At 33.5% G+C, this 24,040-nt stretch overlaps 1 protein-coding gene across 1 annotated transcript in view; it reads right to left on the bottom strand.

Moving 5' to 3' along the window:
• The window catches only part of LOC117325396 (receptor-type tyrosine-protein phosphatase epsilon-like), a 65,123-nt gene that overhangs the window by 4,237 nt on the left and 36,846 nt on the right, over positions 1–24,040 (bottom strand). Inside the window, exons 14-29 of the mRNA XM_033881569.1 lie at positions 20,909–21,162; positions 19,031–19,118; positions 18,439–18,500; positions 17,938–17,974; positions 17,557–17,654; positions 17,060–17,188; positions 15,528–15,673; positions 13,688–13,823; positions 9,963–10,085; positions 8,160–8,259; positions 7,370–7,443; positions 7,113–7,244; positions 6,481–6,606; positions 6,004–6,164; positions 2,799–2,934; positions 74–2,063 (exon numbers count right to left, since the gene is read on the bottom strand). Of these exons, the coding sequence (XP_033737460.1) occupies positions 1,974–2,063; positions 2,799–2,934; positions 6,004–6,164; positions 6,481–6,606; positions 7,113–7,244; positions 7,370–7,443; positions 8,160–8,259; positions 9,963–10,085; positions 13,688–13,823; positions 15,528–15,673; positions 17,060–17,188; positions 17,557–17,654; positions 17,938–17,974; positions 18,439–18,500; positions 19,031–19,118; positions 20,909–21,162 (1,892 nt within the window). The 3' untranslated portion in view covers positions 74–1,973. The remainder of the gene's footprint in view (positions 1–73; positions 2,064–2,798; positions 2,935–6,003; positions 6,165–6,480; positions 6,607–7,112; positions 7,245–7,369; positions 7,444–8,159; positions 8,260–9,962; positions 10,086–13,687; positions 13,824–15,527; positions 15,674–17,059; positions 17,189–17,556; positions 17,655–17,937; positions 17,975–18,438; positions 18,501–19,030; positions 19,119–20,908; positions 21,163–24,040) is intronic.

Genomic DNA, 24,040 nt, shown 5'->3' on the forward strand with positions numbered 1-24,040 from the left:
CGTTAAACAAAAACAAACCTGGCACGTCCTTAAATGACCCTGGCTGTTAATGGAACGTTAAACAAAAACAAACCTGGCACGTCCTTAAATGACCCTGGCTGTTAATGGAACGTTAAACAAAAACAAAACAAACGTAAACTTTGCCTCTTCCCCAAGGGCAAACATGAGACTCCATGAAATTCACGATTTTTGTAAAGTACCTCAAGACCATTCCATCTATGAAGAGTATTTTATTCCACCTTATTGGGGTTTGAGAAGATTTGTGAGATTTCAGTTAATTTGACTTCTTTTGATCCCACCCCTCAGTCCTAATTCACAATTTTAGTTGACCTTTGGCCGTGGAAGGTTTCCGCATTTGATTAAAACTGGTTCAGGGGTTTCTGAGAAGTCGAACATGTAAAATGTTTACGGACGCCCGACGCACGACGAAGAACAAAAGGCGATTTTCTCTTTAGGTCACTCGTAACTTTGTGTCAGGTGACCTAAACAAATTAAATTACATATGCATAATGCTGTTGTTTAATTTATTCCTGATAAATGTCAACTATCATGATTGACGACTACCGCAAACTATCGGCATTTTTTAAGACTAGTACGCACTTATAACACATTAATCTGCCATCCTTTTAAAATAGTTTTAAAGTTTACAAAGTACAATACAACAACTGAGACATTACATAATAACATATGATCAAATTAAGCACAAAAGTAAAATAGCGTCAAACTTCATTACAAAACTGAACAATTTTCAATTCACTTCTCAACAACTTTATATCGTTTGTGACTATTCTTTTCTGTTATACATCAACCATCATTTATAGTAATAGTTTGAGAACTCTCTAGAATTTATTATTCTCATCAGTCACGATATACCTGTACATTGACTCGTCAGAACACTTTGACATATATATGGCCGGTATCTAAAGAACACTCGTATGACATTTATTTGATAAATGTAATGTCAAATCAAACAACTAAACCCCAATATTTGTTCATTTGATACGATACCCAGGTATGATCCAATATTGCTTGTATACACGATATTATATCGTGAGCAACTAACCTCTTAATTCAAACAAAACTTACTTCAAATCAGAATAATACGGATTTGATTATATTGTTCTCGTTGTTGACATCGCAGTTTAATAAAACTCGTACTCTGTGCCAAAACAAACATGACATCATGCCGCCTTCGTGCTGGATTACATTCAATCGTGTGGTAATATAAGCTGTACTGTCTAGCGTTTCTTAATGTTAATCCATACAACATATATCTGTATCACATAAAGCGTTTTCCTTAACTATACACATTAGCTATATTTTGAACTATTTCACGGTCATGTGCGAACTATTGAACACCCATATTGTTTAGGAATTTTAGTCCTATCCTTTCAAGCGTCTAAGTGACTCAGATGACAACACTGCCAGACGACAGTCATGGCGACTCCTAGGTCTACAGAAAAGTCGAGACTTCAATGATTCTATGTGTGTTTTAGTGAATTATGTAATAAAACAAGTACATGTATATCATGTATAAATATATAGAGATTATATAAAATATAGTATATCTGTGCAATTCGACATCGTGCCATAGAACATCGGTCGATTACCAGTACCTCGTGTCATATTCTGGACTATTGCACAGACAACCTTGATATATTTTTATAATGAAGGTCACTTCTTCTCGAACGTAAACTATAAAGGCCATTTTTCTTTTCATCATTCAGTAGGATTTTTAGACAAGTTCTACTGTATATTACGATATATATGGCTTTAGATCTCTATGTTGTACGACATTGAATCAATTTGTATTTAAAAGATCTGTTGTTTTATCTAATAAGAAAGCACGGCATTGACAAAGACGAGATCTTTTCAAACCTTTTCAACCCGTTGTATGCGTATTCATCGATATCTGTGGTTGATACGAAATCATCTTAAAACGTGCGAATAAAATGTTTGGTCTTTTCTAGATTTCAATTTGTGGATGGTTGTTCGTAGTTTTGATATTCTGACAAGGAGTCGAAATGGGCCTTCACTTCTCGGTTGCATATGACGTAGCTTTCCTGGAATTATAAAAAATCTATTTAGAAACTGTCGTATAGTAAGTCCTATTAATAGTATCATATGTTAGCTCACAAATGTACGCAAAATCGTGACGTTATTTATTCTATCTTGCATAATGACGTCATATAACATGATGAAGAGCTATATGTTTCTCTTTTGTCATTTGCTAGCATTATTCCGATTGGTTAAATAAAAAAAGTGATATTTTCACTAGTAAAAAATATCTCTTTTATAGAACGAATAATTCAAGATAATCCAATGGTAAATATGAAATAAAATGCATCTCCTACTAATAGTAAACTCGGGGATCGGTGATGAAGTCAATAACCACATGTTATTTAGAAAAAACGTTCTTTGACTTTATGATAACCATTATCGAACAAACATTGACCAGGTTGGAAGCATCTTAAATGACATTATCGGGAATAATCAAATTGACTTCAACAAATCCTCCGAATTAAGTAACACTGTAGGGAAATGCACCCGGAAAATACCAGAGAGCTTAGTTACCCCCCTTTTCTCGAGAAAACGTCATCAATGTCAAAATACTAAATGTCATTATTCCTTTTAACTATAAAAACATGTTGTAATGTATTGAAACGATATTAGACATCCAGGTTGAAGATAGGCTTGCTCATTGAACTGCTATTGACCATAAGCTAAATGTCTAGTATATTTAATCTGCACAATGAAATCTATCGACACAGTTTTGAGAGTTAGGAGAGCTAACTTACATAAGTGCCAATAAAAGACGGGCGTCGAAGCTGGAGCTGTCTCACCACCTGAATCAGGCTTGTCCTCTGGTTGAGGTTGATGTTTTCTATGGCATTGGCCACTGTGCAAAATATTCCACATTTTGAGGACCCGTTTCTGCAAAACATATCTTTATATTATGGCATGCTTAAGTACTAATGTTGTTGTCGCATTGTTTACACATTGGCAGTCATGACAAGGTAGTTCGGTGTCATTGCGATATATGCAATCACCTAACGGTATCATACCCCTGGGAAATCCTTAGATAATAAAGAATTTTGGTACATTAAAACATGATCACCAGTGTTATAAAACGTGTTAAAAAGCAAACTTGTCCAATATCTCCATGGGAAGCATGTGAATATAAGACAGAACAAATATTTGGTTCTAGCATGGGGGTCATAACAATGCAGTGGTAAATAAGTGCAATACATTATATTTATGTTCTCAAGTAACCAAATAAAGCGTGTAATAGAAGGCGCATTGAAATAATGTAATACTGATTTAATTAATCAGAGTTGAAATTATATTTCAATCAAATTTTATATTTTCCTTTTATTTCTGAAGCAGTGGCTTCAGTTATACAAAATATATTTCACGAGTAGGATTATATTTTGATATTGTAAAAATATCAAAGTATTAGCCTTACGAGTGAAATGATATTTGGTATAACTGCAGATGTTGTTTGATATTCTGTTTATTACATTTTATAGCAAAATATACCGAGGCAGCTCCATCTCCGCAGAATTAATTGCGGTTTCCTGTCAACGGCTCACAAATGCACGCCAAATCGTGACGTTATGTATTCTGTATTGCATTATGACGTCATATAATATGTCGAAGAGCTATATGCAAATTATAATTTTCTCTATTGTCGTTTGTTAGCAGCGTTCTGATTGGTCAAATCACAAAAAGTTATATTTTTCACCAGTGAAAAATCAGAAAAAATGAAAATATCACTTTTATAGAATGAACAATTTTGGATATTTCAATAATAAAAATGTAGATTGATTTACCTGAAATTCGAAAAGGACAATGATGAATTAAGTAGGGCTTATAAACAATCAATAATATTAAAGTTGTTGCAAAGCCTACTAACTTGAATAAAACTTTATATGATAGTATAAAATGATTAACAAATATTCAAAAATACATTTTATGGTTAAGTGAAAAATATTATGTGTTATGTTAATCGGATTATTGATCATCAATGAGCCAATAAGCTATGTAATGTTAATAAGATTATTAATCATCAATTAGCCAATGAGCTGTGTTATGTTAATAAGAATATTGATCATCAATAAACTGTGTTATGTTAATCGGATTAAAGATCATCAACAAGCTGTGATATGTCAAACTGATTATTCATGTTTGTATAATACATTTCGAGTATTAACATTTTGTGAATGGTATTTATATCTTGAACAGCCAGATTTATTTCACGGTGACTGAAAATTCTGCGTTATCAGTAAAACCACTACAACAGCATACTGGTCATGTTTGTATCTAGGTGAGATATTACATTGATTAATGTACAAGGGATATGTTTAAAAACAGGATTTTGTTTTACATTTGAGAATATGGTATTTGATCAGTGATAAATTACTGTCAATTTTTCAGATAAACTGATTGCTCATGTTTGATATGTTATGGATCATTTATTGCTTATCAAATATTTATTGATTATTGATCGGGTATTGATTTTTAAAAGAATTATTGATCGGTCATCGCATATTGATTTGTTATAGATGCAGCATGGTATAAAATAATGGAAACGACGAACCTCATTTCATCATAAACGAGCGAGCGATGTGGCAATTGGTGTCTTGTTGTAAAAAGTTAAAAAAAAAAATTTCGGTGCACCAAGAATTAAATAATACTCACCAATATGCAAACAAAGAAACCTGATCTATTTTGCCATGTAGACAAAGACCACATCATTTGATTATCGTTTGTGGAATAGGCAAAACATATGGACTTGGAATCACATACATATCAAAGGGGACTGGTCCACTTAGGATGACCTTTCAGGTATTTCAAAGTATAATGATTTATAAAAGTATTCTAATGTTATATTTCAGACAGAATTCATACACTGCACTGGACAGTCGTTTGTATACGATAGAATACCCGATCAATTAAATTGCACAAGAGTAATGATAATTTAATTAAGTACATTGTAAATATATGTGATGGTAATGGCAATTTTATACATACATGACATTACTTCAAACACTTTCTATAAAAATACTATTTGTTGTGAGCTTAGCTTGATCCGAAACCGACGATTTTTGGCATTTAAGTCAATTTGACCACGTTGGTCAGTGGTTTCAGAGAAGACGAAACGGACATGCAACGCACGATGCTGGAAGAAAGACGAATTCAATAAGTCACTTAAGACATATATTGGACCTTACAAAACTACGCTCGAGTCTTCGTCACAATTCCAGCTTAAGATCTTTGACTTGTGTAAAACACAACAAATAGTGTTTTATAAAAACGGTGATGTTCTCGATATAACATTCAATGTTAGCAAATAAGATAGTGTTATTGATTAACTATTTGTTTTTGTTATCACAAACCGGAAGTGGAAATTCCGGATATAGAAACTAATTACGAAAAATCATTACAAAACTGAACAGAATATATATTTTCTTGCATTACTTTGTTTTGAACATATTAATTTCGTTATAATAATAAAGTAATAAAACTACTTAAAGTACTTATAGCTTGGCTTTCACACAAAGCATTGTCCTGAACGTTTCCAAAATAGGAATTGCCTTTTGTTTAATAGGGTATATCAGAGATTTCTACCCTCAGTTTAAGAATTATTTGTAGATTTGTTGTTAAGATACCATGGTGTTCCATTATAGCGCTAATCTTATTTTGTTTTTCTGATTATGATAACTTTATGCACAAACGATATGGTATCTAAGGGTAGTGAACGTCACTCTGGTAAGTAGGGAATTTCAACGGTACTGTAGCTAAAGCTGGAGCATCCTTTGCAAGGATACCCAGCCAAAAACATGTAATTAATATAGGTGTTGCTGTCGGGAAATGTATACAGTTCAAAACCACATAGATAAGAAAATGAAACATTTTTGCCAATAATCTTATTGACTTTTGATCATTTACTGTTGACACAAAACATCAAGAAACTACGGTTCCCTATCATGTGATACACACCTGCAGACAACGGTAATGGGACCACTGGTACTGGTGTTTCTCCGACATTCCTGGGAGGCATACACCATTCGCATAACGCTGCCCTCCTCACATGTTTGCTCGTCGTCATGGGGCCAGTCACACATTCTGAATATCTTAATTTTGTAGGAGCTATCATCCCCCTACATACAGGAAAGGAAACCATACGTAAGTTTATATAGGAACACATTTGAAATGTTAGGCAGACTGTTCTTTCGTTATTCTTGACATGCAAAAGGTAACATCGGTAGGATATCTTGAGCAGAACAGCTTGTATATGCTCGTTACACGATAAAACATAATTTCATTGATTATTCTATTGAGGAAAACATGTAGGAAATATGTATACTTCACTACCTATATCAAACGATCAATTTTTTTCTATACTGCTGGTGCATAATATAATGAATTCAGATTGTAAGAAGAGTAATGTTTATCCGAAAAAAACAATGACCCTACCACTTTAGAAAGATAGACTTCTGCGATGGAGACGGAACCTTCTGTACAAGGGCCACTCGAAGCCTGTACATAAAAATTCCCTGCTGTTACCTCAGAGTCCTCCTGTGATGGTAACAGGTCTGGATCCTGTTTAAAGCAACGTAAGAACGATATAAAACATGATACATTTAACAAGATAGCACAACATTAAGTGTCATTATGATATCTTTTCTGGATATAGAACAGACTCATTTGTAGCATAGTTAGGATAATATTTATCATGTCCAAATATTCATGAAGTTGTTTAGTTAATTTGTTTATGTATCGTACAGTTCTCTTACATAACAAAACAAAAACAAAAAATCACGATAATAATGAAGAATGTATACAAATAACGGAGAGAGATGATACAATCGTGGACTTCTTCTTATATACCCAGCCTTATTTCAAGTAAAAATATTTTGTTTTTCTTTTTGTTCCTTTTTAGGTATTTTAAACATTAAAAAGTTAATAATTGTCAACTTCTGTAACCGAAAGATGGTGTTGTCTTCAAAACATAAAGTTTAACTTAAGGATGTATAACATTTGATTAATCAATGAAATACGATTTATTTTCTAATAAATAGTTGTATTTGATAATCAATTTTACAAACATTGACGTCAGTATCGCTGTCCAGAATGACTATAACAGTAGTATGGTAGTCGTATATCATCGCCCAGAAGTCATCAGCAGTTTCCAGGAGAGGCCACTGTGTAGCTATGTATCCCTCATAGTTCTGAACGCTCTGAAATAAAATACCAACTTTATTTGCAAAAATGAATCTGAAAACTACATTGGTACTACATCGTTAATCTTTGCAGACTTTTGAAATGAGATTCAGCTCATAAAAAACAACACTGATTGTTTTACCGGAAGGAACACGGCGTTGATATAGTTCGTCTTGTTGGCAGGATGTGACGACAAAAGAGGACGGTGTAGGCGACCTGCAAAATAACTTCTTTCTTCAATATGGTGACTGTTTGTTTTATTCATGTCTTGATAATCACGCAACGGAGATCAAAAAGGCCTTTGTAGATGTATGTATAGAAATAAAGACTCTAGAATGCTAACATCAATTTTATAACAAATAATAACGGCGACCTTGACCTTGACAACTTTGAAACACGAACTTGTCTGATATATTATGACCCTTTATAATTGCGCAAAGTTCGATTGAAGTCCATCGAGGAATGAAGCCGATAGAGCTCTGGCAAACTTTGGCGTAACGTACATTCTGGACAAAGAGGAAAATAATAGTAAGGCACATGTTGGTTTTTTTTTGGTGACATTTCCTTTACATTTTACATGATGTTTTCAGTGCATGATGTCAATATTTGTGAATAAATGTCATACAAACTGCATATCAAAAAAAAAAGCATGGACAACGGTGGAACATGATATGAACAGGTCTAACAAAGTAAACGAAAATAATTAAATCTAATTATTAGACCTTGTTGTCATGTAAATGAAACTACCATATTAAGCTCATACACATCTAATTTGAAATCATTTACAAAACTGTAAAATAATGGTAAATGTTTCCTTTTCTTTCTATATGTAAATCTCAGATATCTTTCTTGTTCAATAAAATATATTCTCGGTTTAGATGGTGATATTTGCGTTATAAAAATGAAATAAAAGCATTATTTGTCCAGCTTACCTGGCAATATGTTTTGGTCCCTGTTTTTACTCTGGTTCTTTTGCATCAGCCCATCCGAGAGTTGGTCTTTTGGTATGGTTGGACGCTCGGCATTGAGTCTCTGTCATGAACAAAAGTTTAAGCACCAGTTTTAAATACTGCAGATGTGCTACATAATATAAATATAAAGTCGATAAGCTGAAGAAAAAATGTAGGATCTAAGTACAAAAACAAACACTGACTTAAACAAAGGGGAATATTTTTTTCTAAATCAGTCGAGTCAAAATACCTCTCAGGGAAATACAACTATGGGCATAAAGCCAACAAAGTGTCAAAGAAATCTGTTGAGAAAAGCAGGAAATCTCCAGACAAAATTAAATACCGAAATAAACAAAGGGCAATGACATGAGTTAAGATGCATTTCAAGGAACCACAACTACATATCATGATTAAAATGAATCCAAAGTTTAAATAAGACCGGCAATAAATGTAAGAGGAGGGTCGCAGAAGAAAATTCAAGCCAGACGAAGAGGATTACGCCATACCATAATATTTCCATCACATTTGACTGGCATACCAATAGTTTTGGAATCCTAGAAAGGAGGACGCTACCAGGAAAACCCCCGAGAAGCCAAACATATAAATGTCTCAAACGCCTAGTCCACAATTAAAGTCAAATCACTACATCGGCTAAAAGGCACTTATGTAACTGATAACAGTTTTATTCTTAACATTTAAAAAAATCTTTTTTGAGTAGAATATATCATTACAGTAACGTTCAATAGATTTGAATTCCCCCCTGCCCTGGTATTCCTGCAAATAAGTTTAAGTGCCAACGGAAACATATAAACGAGTAGATGGAAACGTAATTTTATAAGATATGCGACTATAAGTATGATTTTTTTCATTATATACAGAGTTGTAGCTACAAAAATAGAACTATTCTTATTATCTGAAAACCCAAAATCTCAACAATATGACAATAAAATCATTGATAATACAGACAGAATCATGAAACTCGATATAATGAACAAAAAATGGATTAACGTCTAGACTCTTGAGTTATCAGACCAGGTATTGAAGGATGGTAAGCGTTCATTATACAAGGTAGACATTATACACGGAAGACATTATACGAGGAAGACATTATACGAGGAAGACATTGTACACGGAAGACATTATACGAGGAAGACATTATACACGGAAGACATTATACGAGGAAGACATTGTACACGGAAGATATTATACATGGAAGACATTATATATGGAAGACATTATACACGGAATATATTATACATGGAAGACATTATACATGGAAGACATTATACACGGAATATATTATACATGGAAGACATACGAGGAAGACATTTTACACGGAAGATATTATACACGGAATACATTATATATGGAAGACACTATACACCGAAGACATTATATATGGAAGACATTATACACGGAAGACATTATACATGGAAGACATTATACGAGGAAGACATTATACACGGAAGACATTTTACATGGAAGACATTATACACGGAAGACATTATATATGGAAGACATTATACACGGAAGACATTATACATGGAAGACATTATACGAGGAAGACATTATACATGGAAGACATTATATATGGAAGACATTATACACGGAAGACATTAAATATGGAAGATATTATACATAGAAGACATTATACATGGAAAACATTTGTAATTATTTTTTGCTTCTTGAGAACTAATAATGGTAATAAGAAGATGAGATATCTAATATATTTTATGCAATTCTAGTTTGGTTAGTTTTCTACATTTAAATACAAACAATACTCACCTTGTATTCCCGACGGAGGTGTGATGGATTTAGGCATTCAGAACTGAAATCATTGATGTCTAGATATGTGTTGTCGATGAAGAAAAGCTCCACCAAAGCCCGGTATATAAACACGTACTGTGACTATTTACAGACAAAACGTGATCAGATTCCATTAAAACATTCACCGGTTCAACTGGAACTAGTAATACATGTGGTATATAACAGTAATACATGTGTTATATAACAGTAATACATGTGGTATATAACAGTAATACATGTGTTATATAACAGTAATACATGTGGTATATAACAGTAATACATGTGTTATATAACAGTACTACATGTGGTATATAACAGTAATACATGTGATATATAACAGTAATACATGTGTTATATAACAGTAATACATGTTGTATATAACAGTAATACATGTGTTATATAACAGTAATACATGTGGTATATAACAGTAATACATGTTGTATATAACAGTAATACATGTGTTATATAACAGTAATACATGTGGTATATAACAGTAATACATGTTGTATATAACAGTAATATATGTGTTATATAACAGTACTACATGTGTTATATAACAGTAATACATTTGTTATATAACAGTAATACATATTGTATGTAACAGTACTACACATCGTATATAACAGTAATACATGTGTTATATAACAGTACTACATGTGTTATATAACAGTAATACATGTCGTATATAACAGAAATACATGTGTTATGTAACAGAAATATATGTGTTATATAACAGTACTACATGTGGTATATAACAGTCCGTGTAATACATGTGGTATATAACAGTAATACATGTCGTATATAACAGAAATACATGTGTTATGTAACAGAAATATATGTGGTATATAACAGTAATACATGTGGTATATAACAGAAATATATGTGGTATATAACAGTACTACATGTGGTATATAACAGTCCGTGTAATACATGTGGTATATAACAGTCCGTGTAATACATGTGGTATATAACAGTAATACATGTGGTATATAACAGTAATACATGTGGTATATAACAGTAATACATGTGTTATATAACAGTACTACATGTGTTATATAACAGTAATATGTGTTGTATATAACAGTAATATATGTGGTATATAACAGTAATACATGTTGTATATAACAGTAATATATGTGGTATATAACAGTAATACATGTTGTATATAACAGTAATACATATGTTATATAACAGTACTACATGTGGTATATAACAGTAATACATGTGTTATATAACAATACTACATGTGGTATATAACAGTACTACATGTGGTATATAACAGTACTACATGTGGTATATAACAGTACTACATGTGGTATATAACAGAAATACATGTGGTATATAACAGTAACACATGTGTTATATAACAATACTACATGTGGTATATAACAGTACTACATGTGTTATATAACAGAAATACATGTGGTATATAACAGTAATACATGTGTTATATAACAGTACTACATGTGTTATATAACAGTAATACATATGGTATGTAACAGTACTACATGTGTTATATAACAGTACTACATGTGTTATATAACAGAAATACATGTGTTATATAACAGTAATACATGTGTTATATAACAGTAATACATATTGTATATAACAGTAATACATGTGGTATATAACAGTAATACATGTGTTATATAACAGTAATACATTTGTTATATAACAGTACTACATGTGTTATATAACAGTAATACATGTGGTATATAACAGTAATACATATTGTATATAACAGTAATACATGTGGTATATAACAGTAATACATGTGTTATATAACAGTACAACATGTGTTATATAACATTACTACATGTGTTATATAACAGTAATACATATTGTATATAACAGTAATGCATGTGGTATAGAACAGAAATACATGTGTTATATAACAGTAATACATGTGGTATATAACAGTAATACATATGGTATGTAACAGTAATACATGTGTTATATAACAGTACTACATGTGGTATATAACAGTAATACATGTGTTATATAACAGTAATACATTTGTTATATAACAGTACTACATGTGTTATATAACAGAAATACATGTGTTATATAACAGTAATGCATGTGGTATATAACAGTAATACATGTGTTATATAACAGTAATACATGTGGTATATAACAGTAATACATGTGTTATATAACAGTACTACATGTGTTTTTATAACAGAAATACATGTGTTATATAACAGTAATGCATGTGGTATATAACAGTAATACATGTGTTATATAACAGAAATACATGTGTTATATAACAGTAATACATGTGTTATATAACAGTAATACATGTGTTATATAACAGTAATACATGTGGTATATAACAGTAATACATGTGTTATATAACAGTACTACATGTGTTTTTATAACAGAAATACATGTGTTATATAACAGTACAACATGTGATATATAACAGTAATACATGTGTTATATAACAGTAATACATGTGTTATATAACAGTAATACATGTGTTATATAACAGTAATACATGTGTTATATAACAGTACTACATGTGGTATATAACAGAAATGCATGTGGTATATAACAGTAATACATGTGTTATATAACAGTAATACATATGGTATGTAACAGTAATACATTTGTTATATAACAGTAATACATATGGTATGTAACAGTAATACATGTGGTATATAACAGTAATACATGTGTTATATAACAGTACTACATGTGTTATATAACAGTAATACATGTGGTATATAACAGTAATACATATTGTATATAACAGTAATACATGTGTTATATAACAGTACAACATGTGTTATATAACAGTAATACATGTGTTATATAACAGTAATACATGTGGTATATAACAGTAATGCATGTGTTATATAACAGTAATACATGTGTTATATAACAGTAATACATGTGATATATAACAGTAATACATGTGTTATATAACAGTAATACATGTGTTATATAACAGTACTACATGTGGTATATAAAGTAATACATGTGATATATAACAGTAATACATGTGTTATATAACAGTAATACATGTGTTATATAACAGTACAACATGTGATATATAACAGTAATACATGTGGTATATAACAGTAATGCATGTGTTATATAACAGTAATACATGTGTTATATAACAGTAATACATGTGATATATAACAGTAATACATGTGTTATATAACAGTAATACATGTGATATATAACAATAATACATGTGTTATATAACAGTAATACATGTGATATATAACAGTAATACATGTGTTATATAACAGTAATACATGTGATATATAACAGTAATACATGTGATATATAACAGTAATACATGTGTTATATAACAGTAATACATGTGTTATATAACAGTAATACATGTGATATATAACAGTACTACATGTGGTATATAAAGTAATACATGTGGTATATAACAGTCATTTTGTCACTTTGTTGCTCTCACATTGTTTTTTTTATATATAACGTTATATACAATGTAAGAAAAGAAAAAAGCGAATTTGAAGCAATACACAAAGACACCACCGTTTAAATGTAACATACAATTGCTCAGTTAGAATAAAAAAAAAAAAAGATAAATGAAAATAAATGATTAATCAAGCTCAAGAAAAATAAATAAAGCAATAAGCAAATGAACGTTTTAAATTAATATAGGAGGGAACGAATATTTTTATTATATATCGAGAGTAGCTGCCTGGGTTTCTTACTTTTGTCTGCACCATATCCATTCTATCCTCCCTCATGCTCTGTACGTATGAAGGTGGGTCAACCCTACCCGTCAGTTTCCCGTTTTTGAACAAGACATCTAGTGCAATGAACGTCCCTGTCCGTCCTACACCAGCGCTACAACAGAAAAAGTACTAAAGCTGAAGTACATGTCAGACATATCAAATATGTTGTAGGACATAGTTAATATTCTAGATACTACATTTAATGGGGTAAGAAACACTCATAAAAAAGTTGTCTCCCGAGAAAAAAGATTCCGAATCGAACATCAGACGAACGTTTGAGTACAGTTCATAATATGTGTCTCCATGTGAGCACTGCCAAATCTTAGATGCGGCACCAGAAAAAACACATTGAACACGATGAACTATAAAGGGGAGTTAACTCCTATTCATGTGAAAAAAACCCACAATAAGTGTGTTGTATTATTTTTATTTTCATAGTAAGGTCATGTTTTTGTTCTACAACAACATAGTAGTTATCATAATCTATCACTAAAAGAAAGGTTATTTTATTGCGTCAATGAAAAATTAGATTTTGTTTTTGTTGTTGTTTTTTAAGTTAAAGTGTCCAAATAAGGTGGAATAAAAATGCTCCAAAAAAGAAACTGTAGATAAAGCTTCTCCACTTCAGGATTATCTCTATTTCTGCTAAATACATACAGAGAATTGAGGCATTTTTTCATCATGTTGTTGAAATAATCAGATCTTTCTTTTTTAAATTAAACGTTTCCGCTAAACAAAATATTCATGTCCATTTTCATTATTTCCTGACCGTGTCGTATCCCATGAAGCTAATGGATGCCACAAGTCATAAGATCTATTGAACGATATCAAAAAAAAACCAGACACAAATGTCTTTCTCTCTGATAACTGAATTACATTTTATAACTTTTTTCCCGATTGCTGTTGAACATTTATAGCTAAACTATATACGTATACCTAAAAGATGCATATCGAAGTGATTATATATAAAATAGCAAGCAGAGTAAACAAATGCTACACCAAACATTAAAGTATATAAAAATGTTGCCGCATAATTCTTTGGACTATCGGCCATCATGTAAGTATGATCTAATATGAGAACAATATTTGTTTACTGTCAACAGGCAGGCATATACTAATATGAGAACAATATTTGTTTACTGTCTACAAGCAGTCATATACTAATATGAGAACAATATTTGTTTACTGTCCACAGGCAGGCATATGCAGACGGGTTGAACCTGTTTTTATAGTATTAAGTATGTATCGAAAAAAAAATGATATAGTCAGTCTGAACTGAAATGACAACAAAAATGCATCACAACTATATTTCACAATATTCTGACCTATCCCAAAGAAACTCTTTCCGCAATGTATGACCATTACATTATCCTCGACTACAACCCTGCTATGACGAGTTCACTCCGCTATACAAGCGGAGAAGACTCAATATTCTGATTCGACTAAATGATATGATTTCAATGGAAGGTTACAGCTAGCTGTTATTAGATATCCACTGACTCAACATGACTTTTGTCTTGATAATCCAGGGCCGTGGTTATATTTACGTTCACTCTTTGCGCCCATGGAGGATCAAAGGAAAAATCGAATGCACACAACTAGCTTTTTGGTTGATGCGACGAAAAACATCTGACCAATTGCTACCTGCTACGATATGGCGACCTAGAGATTTGCTGATGTACTAGAAGATGAAACTAGCCTTTTTATCTACAACAATTCGGTAATTGTGCCTTCAATTTTGCCAAGACAAATTCCAGAGATGCAGAGGCGAAAGTAAATTAACATAATCCCTGGATAGTTGAGGATGGAATCCTACCTGCAGTGTACAATCATTGGTCCGGACATCTTAGAATTGGTGGAATTCACATGCAGCAGAAGGAGCGCAAAATGCATGACGTCAGGTGTCCCGTGGTCCGGCCACTTAGTGAAATGGAACTGGCTGATTACTCTCGTCTCATCCGCCTAAAATATAGCACATGAAGCATCACTGAATATAAATTTATATGGACACAAATCTTCGAAAAGCTCATAATATCATCTAATGTATCATTAACACTTAATTAATTATTTATTAAAATATGCGTATTACATGTATATACATAAAAGATAATAGTTCAAATAGATAAAGACATTGTGTATTATTTTGATATATAAACAAAAAGATTCAACATGACATGTTGAATCTTTTTTGTTTAAGAAAAAGGAATCTGTCCTTGCAGAGGTTAACGTTTAATAAACAAACAAAAACAAAAAACGAGACTTTGCCGCTTCTTCAGCTTGAGAGGACAGAAAGAGCTAGCGCGATATTGGTCGTCGTTTATCACTTAATGTTATGTAACTGTTTCATATGTTCTATATGGATTGCCTCCAAAGTTCGACAATTGTAATGCTACGATTACTTCATTGATGATGTATATAATCTAATAGACAATTTGTTATTATTATCATGTCAGATTATCAAACCGACTATTACTGCGCAATTGAAACATTCTTTTTTAAGAACGTGGATGTGGCGCAGTGGTATAAGCTGTGGGTGTGTTTGGCTAGGTAATTAGGCGGTGTAGATCGTGATATCTATCGTTTGGAAGGTTGATTTTTATGTTTATTAAGTGAGTTTCTGTCGCTGCATAATATAAGAGCACGTTAGTACCATCTTGTTATCAATGATGTTTTGCGCATATTCTTATTGGCTGAATCAGTAACCATGATTTACAGTAGATGTTATCGACCTCTCGTGCTAGAAGAGGTTCATCAAAAAAGTTATTTTGAGTGGTAGTTTCCAAAAAGGATTCTTAATTACTCGCTCTTGGTTTTCTTCAGCAATGTCAAACATAAATGTTTAGCAAGATACTCCGGTTTGCAATTGGTGCATATTTTTCCGTGTCCATGGACTTTTTTGCCGATGCCTATAAGGCTGTACCCTACGGTGGCGGGAATTCAATATCCACTTATTAATCAGGATAAGAACTTTCTTCGTGTTAATTATTACGGAAATAGTACTACAGATAGCTGCAGATGGTATTTCGTATCTACTCTTGTATATTAAGGCTGTCGAAAATTATTTTACAGCAAGTTATGTTATCGATATTTCCCTAAACAAGACAGGAAGCCATCTTGATTTTGCAAAAAAAAAAAAATTAAAAATTAAAAAAAAAAAAGAAAAAAAAAAGATATTTTATTTCTATTGATCACTTGTTGTTACTTTTAGTATGAAATGTTTAGACATTTTTATGCCAAATGTCTATGAAATATGGTCAGATAAAATAGAAGTCACAAGAAAGCTGTTGGGGTTCTCTGCCTAAAATGTTATAATAAAATATAACACTTTGTTGATATGCTAAAACTTACATATTTGTTTTCTATTCTGAACTTCCGAACGACGAATGCTGCACATTGTTTTGAAGATATAAAACTTATCTTCATGCCACCTTGTTCAATTGAATCACCACTATCAGGCCAGTATTTTTCCACTTTGGGCTGCAATAATTTGACAAATGGTTTTCATGAAACATACTCTAACTTGACTGCGTTTTCAATGTTTTCATAATGGTATTATATCATAATATTTTTTATCGTTTACCATCAAATTCTACAAACCTTAACTATCTTGAACATGTTTCTTTTAGTATGAACTTTTCAAAAAAATATTCTTCGTAAATTTAAATATTATTTGATTTATTTTAGTATTAAAATATTAAAAACATTCTAAATCTTGAAAAAAAGATCTACTTTAAAAAAATTGAATGACAATATTTGAATTGCCAAAAAGTTTTTCATTCACTGATAATGTTCACCAATTTAGCATTATAGTTAGCATATTTACAATTAAGCAGCCACACACCAACCTTTCCCTGTTCAACGCATTGTGCCAGCATCACTATCCTTCCCGTCTCCAGCTGCCAAACCATTTTCCAGAAGTCGCCAATAGTATTAGCTTTCGGACCTATACCGTTATACGTAAAAGTTTCACCTATTTCATATTCAACAACAATGTACTAAATTCAGTACACTTAATAATCTAAGTTTACTTGGGTTATGAAGGGGTTATAAAATGATAAATTAACTGTTACTCTGTTTTGTTTTCCTTTTCAAATTAAACTATGGTTGTGATTCAAAAAGCAAAATAACGCAAATGTTTTCAAAATGTTCTCTTCATTGTAGACCTGTATGGACATGTTTAGAACAACGTAATCAACCATCTCTTGAAATCCTAACATAATACACACCTTGTGTTGCCACATACGCGTTTGTCTTCTCTAGGTTCTAAAAACGAAGAAATAAATATTAGATTAACGGTTTCTGTGAATCCGAGCTATTATCATACTAAAAGTGTAACATTTACAACAGTGCAATTCCAAAGGTTTCGTTGTAAATATGAAATTGTTTCTCGGTTTGGCCTGGTCTTATTGATTTTGAATTATGGTTTACAGTCTGTATTATCTAAAACTGTAAATGTATTAGCAAATGCAAATTAACAAAGGACTCGTTTCAAAGTAACAACTAATAACGTGTTAATCATTACACAACGGAAATAAAATATGTTACCGACATTTCTATTACGACTGGGTATATGTGTTGATATCAATCATTAACAAAGCACGGTATTAGTTACGGCAATGCGCTACACACATTAACGAAAATCGTTTTACGTTTTCTTCAATGACTATATTTATTATTCCCAATGCTTAAATATGTACACGTTCCCTTATGGCGATCTTAGTACTGACCTTGATAAAGTTGGCATTGATGTAACGTTGACTTCCACTCAGCTGCACCCTGGAATGATCGTCTGAAATTTCAACATCAAAACATTGTATCATTAATTGTATGATTATACAAAGTTCTGTGTATCTATGAACTTATTTAAAAGACGTTATACAAGGTTTAAACATTGTGATAGCGTCCTTGGTTACAAGATCTCATAAACTTTAGAAACTGTATAATTCAATTTCTATATCACTAAAATGTTTGTAGCTATTTACTTTTAAGCAGTCATCATTGAAATGAATTTCTATTTGAAATATTTGTGTCTGTTAGTGTGCAGGGTTTATCGCCTTTGAACAGTCAAAGGTGCCTACATATTAAACAACATACGGGAAAATTAGGGTGAAGTATCTTCCCAAAGATGCAACAATAATGGACAGTTTATAGTCCTCACTTCATGAGAAATACTGTACTAATCTCTCTTAGTAAGCAAGGAGAAAAACGGGCGGCTGCAATCTTCTCTTGTATCCACTTGTCCGAAGCTCTACTGATTCTGAATTTCTTTCGTGCCCCATATGGGACAGATGTTTTGAATTATTTAATAGAAAAACCTACATGGGAATGTGGTCTTGTATCTGTTTTTGGCTTTGTTTGCAGCCTTGGTTGCCTCTTCACATGGGAACTGACAGCCAGCCGGTAAATCCTTCGATAAAAGAATATTAAATATAGAGGTAAGTAACACAAGATACATGCTCATGTAATCACGATTTGCATCTGCTGTAAATAAATCATTTCCACGTTCCGCGAAAGATAAATTTTCGCATTAATGTGACACAGTTACCTTGAAAATATATTATCAAAGATATAATTTACGATGTTAGCAGTAAGTACCCATTAATTCATCTCTTAATCGTGAATTTTAAGGCAATTTTATATATATACTGAAACGAAAAAGAAACGCAACTTCAAATTGTAGGTTTAATAAAATAATACTTGTGAGCATTATGTTTAAATTTCATATGTAATAGTTAATATTGAATATTGATGTAACATCCTTTAAATGTTTAGAGATTTTTAAGAACAGGTCACTTTGCTAGAAGGTCATGATTGGTAGTACCCTACGTGAATCCAAGTTGAAATGGCAGCAGTTTTGAAACCGTGCCCTAATATCGTGTGTGTCCTCCTCGAACAGTTATCACATCTCTAATTCTTTGTTGCATTGAGTTCATCAGGGCATTGACTTTCCGTATTGGAATGTTATTCCATTCTTGGACGAGTGCATTTGCTAACTGAGGGAGGGTATTTGGGGGGTTACGGCGATTTCGAATTCTTCTGTCTAATTCATCCCACAAATGCTCGATTGGGGACAGGTCGGGGCTATATGGAGGCCAATCTATAGGAACAATGTTCTGTGTCGCAAGAAAGTCTCTGCAGACTCTTGCAACGTGTGGTCTCGCGTTATCTTGCTGAAAGGTTAGATGATGCTGCCTAACAAACGGCACAACATGGGGCCTAAGGATCTCATCCCGATAGCGTACGGCCGTTAAATTCCCATTGACTATCACCAAAGGCGTCTTCAAACCATGGGAGATTCCCGCCCAAACCATAACTGATCCACCCCCAAATCGGTCGTGTTCCAAAACACAGGCGTCAGCAAAACGTTCGCCTCGACGCCGGTACACACGTTGACGGCCATCTGCTCGAAATAACGTGAATCGAGATTCATCGGTGAAGAGCATAGACCTCCAACGTCTCATAGGAAAACGTCTGGGCATATGTGCCGTTGCCCATTGCATACGACGTGCTCGACGTTGCGGTGTTAGTGGTTAACCAACGTACTGTCGCCTTGCACGCAAATTAGCCTCACGCAGTCTGTTGATCACTGTTTGGGGATGAATTCGACGGTTATGATTACCAATCGTATTCCTTGCCGTTTCAGCGGCCGTTAATCTCCTGTTACGCAGGTGTGCCAACCTAAGAACCCGGTCTTGACGTCGCGACGTTACGCGTGGACGTCCTGATCTCGGCTGGTCATCGACTCTTCCTGTTGCGTTAAGACGTGAAACTAATCGTGAAGTTGCGTGTTCCCTGCCAGAAGCATCGCTATAGCACGTCCTCTATCAACCTTTGATAACCGTGGCATAATTGTAAAAGGAATTATTGTTTGCAAAAGTATTGGCGATGATGTGGCTCAATGTTAGTGATGAATTGATACTGGTTTGAATGAAAAAAGAACGCATATGTTTGTACAGGCACGGTTTTTGATGTTTTTACCGCGCCGGAAGTGCATAGGTCTCTAGTCACACTTGGGTGATTTTGAAGATTGGTATGGGTGTTAGGCAGGGTGCATGTTTATTTCCGCGATTTTTATACAGATATGTATATTTAATACAAAATCAATCACAATTTTCCATGTTGCGTTTCTTTTTCGTTTCAGTATATATATTTCAATTTGTGTTTATATTTCGGAAGAACATGATTAATTTTATATACTTTAAAATCCTTTTCAAACTCGTTCGATTCCTCCTTTCTTGCGATTTCATGTAGAAGATTTTGTGTCATCACACCACTTTGTGGTTGAACGCTCCGACTGACATTACCGACGTTTTCATACATCATCTGACTGTTATGATTTAATTCCGAAACCATGTGTGTGTCTGCCGCCACGATGTCATACATTCTCTGGTCGCCTTCATTCGGTTCTGTATCCATGTGTGTGTCAGCTGCCATGTTTTCATACATGACACCTGGTAAAGATAAACATATTCTATACATGAAAACAGGTTTAAATAAACAATGATAATAAGTTTAACTGTAATTAAGAGACGTTCAATTAATTCCATTTCGATAAACGAAGGGATGTTTACGCTTAGGATTTGGGTACCTTGGTATAGTTTAGTGGTAAGTCGTCTTGTTATTCATCGCCAGCGTATAGCTACACTGCAAGTTACGTCTAAAGTCATATTAAGAGAGTTCGTGGAGGAAAGCCGTATCTGTAGTTGCCGCCGTATACGCAAAATATCGGCCATTGAAGACTTCTTTATTGGAGAAAAATAACAGTAAAGTACTTCAGCTTTGATATTTTTTCCATTCCCTTTATGTCAATCCAGCTGTAAGTAGATGCTTAGTAGTTTGTAATCATCGTTAAAAATCAAACCGGTCGATCGCATAATATACATTATACATCTTCAGCGAGATTATTTGATAGATAACGCATGGTTATTCCATAACTACACCTGCTTCTTCCTAACATGGTGCTTTTGTTTTTGTTTACACACCGCGGTGTGTAACCACATTAAAACATCCGATTGGTTGTTTTCTGACTCCAAACACATTTGATTTTGTTGTCGTCTGTCAACCTAAAACATATTTCTGTTGCCTATGAATCAGAAGCATTAACATTGCACCGTTTACCAAATTTGCCGGCTTACAATTGTAACTGTTAGCGTAACTAGGTGAAAGGGTGTCGTCAATGTAGGATGAAGTAGAATTTAATGATGGCAAAATATGCTCGGAAAAGAGTCTCATTGAGCAGGAACAAATAACCAAAACTAACTTCCAATACTTTTCGTTATTCAGTGTCTTCAAGTTGAGTGTCGGTACTACAGTCATATCCTCGGTAGTCGAGATAGAATTATATATCACTGGAACCGTAGAGGACGTGAAAACCGCCCGAGCAGGGAGGGCCAATGCTGATGGACTAGGTCTAGAAATGGCGGACAGCGAGTTAATCAATTCCTGTTTTTGTTAAGACGACACGGACCTATTGTAAGGTCTGAGAGATGACTCATTTTTTTTCAGGTCTGACATAAACATGATATGTCTGGATTAAAAATCCATGTAGTCAAGATTTTCCACGGTAGTTGCCCGAAGGCAATGGGATGTATATTTCTTCTTGACGCCAGCGGATTTACATATGTTTGACAACATGTTTTCAAACGAACGTTTTCCTAACGGTTTGAGTTGATACCAAATCTTAATGGGGGAAGTGTGGTTTACTTGCTAAACTTGTTGAATAAGTGTGTAGCCGTGTTGTCATAATTCTCGATCAACAGTTTCAACATTTGTGCAGAGCAGTGATTGGATTTAGGATCAGCGTATATGCGTCTGTCAGTAGAAGACAGGGACATGGGACATAAAGAATATGGCAAGGGGTCTGGTGGCTGCATAGACCCACATAAGCCTTCGAACAAGTGGTACACAATCTTTTGACTATATGTGTAACACTCAATTTCAATTTGTTTTTGTTATTTATTTGTTATGAACATCGACTTTTGATTCCAAACTATGACGTTTCAGTTCTTCAACACGAAATGTTAAACAAAACGTAGATACCCGTGGATATGACAGCTTATGACACTGATTTAGACGTTTAACCGGTTACAACGAAATAGATAATGTCAAACAATCCGAACAAAAGTTGTCACGACAAAAGCTTTGAGTTATGAGAAAAGTTATCTTTAACAGATGGAGACATATAACTTTGAGGCCACATATTAATGATCGCAATAGCTAACAAGGACGGATAGTATTTCAACAGCAATACAAAGTCCCCTGCCTGAACCAGGAGTGCAACTATTTATTTCTCATTTTCTAAACTACGTGTTATACTGATCACGTATACCAAGTTTCGTTAAAATCGGAGTAGTACTTTAGGATTGTCCGGACACGCCTCAACCAATGAGAAGCCGGCGGCAATTTTGAAAAATGTTTTTTTCGAAAGGAAAAATTGGGATGCACAACTGCATGTTATACTGATCATGTATACCAAGTTTCATTAAAATCGGAGTAGTAGTTTAGGAGGAGTTGTCAGGACAAGCCTCAACCAATGAGAAGTCGGCGGCCATTTTGAAAATTGGTTTTTTCAAAAAAAAAATGTTGGATGCACAACTTCATGTTATACTGATCATGTATACCAAGTTTCATTAAAATCGGAGTAGTACTTTAGAAGGAGTTGTCCGGACAAGTCTCAACCAATGAGAAGTCGGCGGCCATTTTGAAAATTGGTTTTTCGAAAACAAAAATGTGGGATGCACAACTACATGTTATACTGATCATGTATACCAAGTTTCATTAAAATCAGAGTAGTACTTTAGAAGGAGTTGTCCGGACAACTATTGCGTGACAGACAGACAGACGGACAGACGGACGGACGGAGGGTAAACCTATAGTCCCCCCGTTTTTCAAACGGCAGGGGACTAATAAGTGATTGCCTTTTCCCAAAAGGCTTAAACAAATTCGACAGTATGTGGATTGAAGAAGGTCAACATTAAGACCTTAAAACAAAGAATCAATATTAGTCTTAGACTAACGGTACGATGTTAACATTGGTATAATAAGAGATGTGATCTGAAGTAGATTTTTTAACGTGTTCTGGAAAGACCCAATATCTCACCATATTCTTTGGTAGTACGGAGTAGCGAACGCTGTACAGTGCGTCAGCTGGGAAGCAGAGAGGAAACACCATCCTAGTCACGGAATATATCCACGAGTCCTGACTACATTATCATATGTATACCGTATTTGACCTAATAAAGGCGCCTGCCCTAATAAGGGCGCCCCTACCTTTTTCCAAGGAAATAAATCTTTGACTGAGTGTCAAAATGGTGTCAAAATGGTGTTCAA

Source organism: Pecten maximus, chromosome 4 (assembly GCF_902652985.1).
Source record: "Pecten maximus chromosome 4, xPecMax1.1, whole genome shotgun sequence".
NCBI classification, from domain to species: Eukaryota; Metazoa; Mollusca; class Bivalvia; order Pectinida; family Pectinidae; genus Pecten; species Pecten maximus.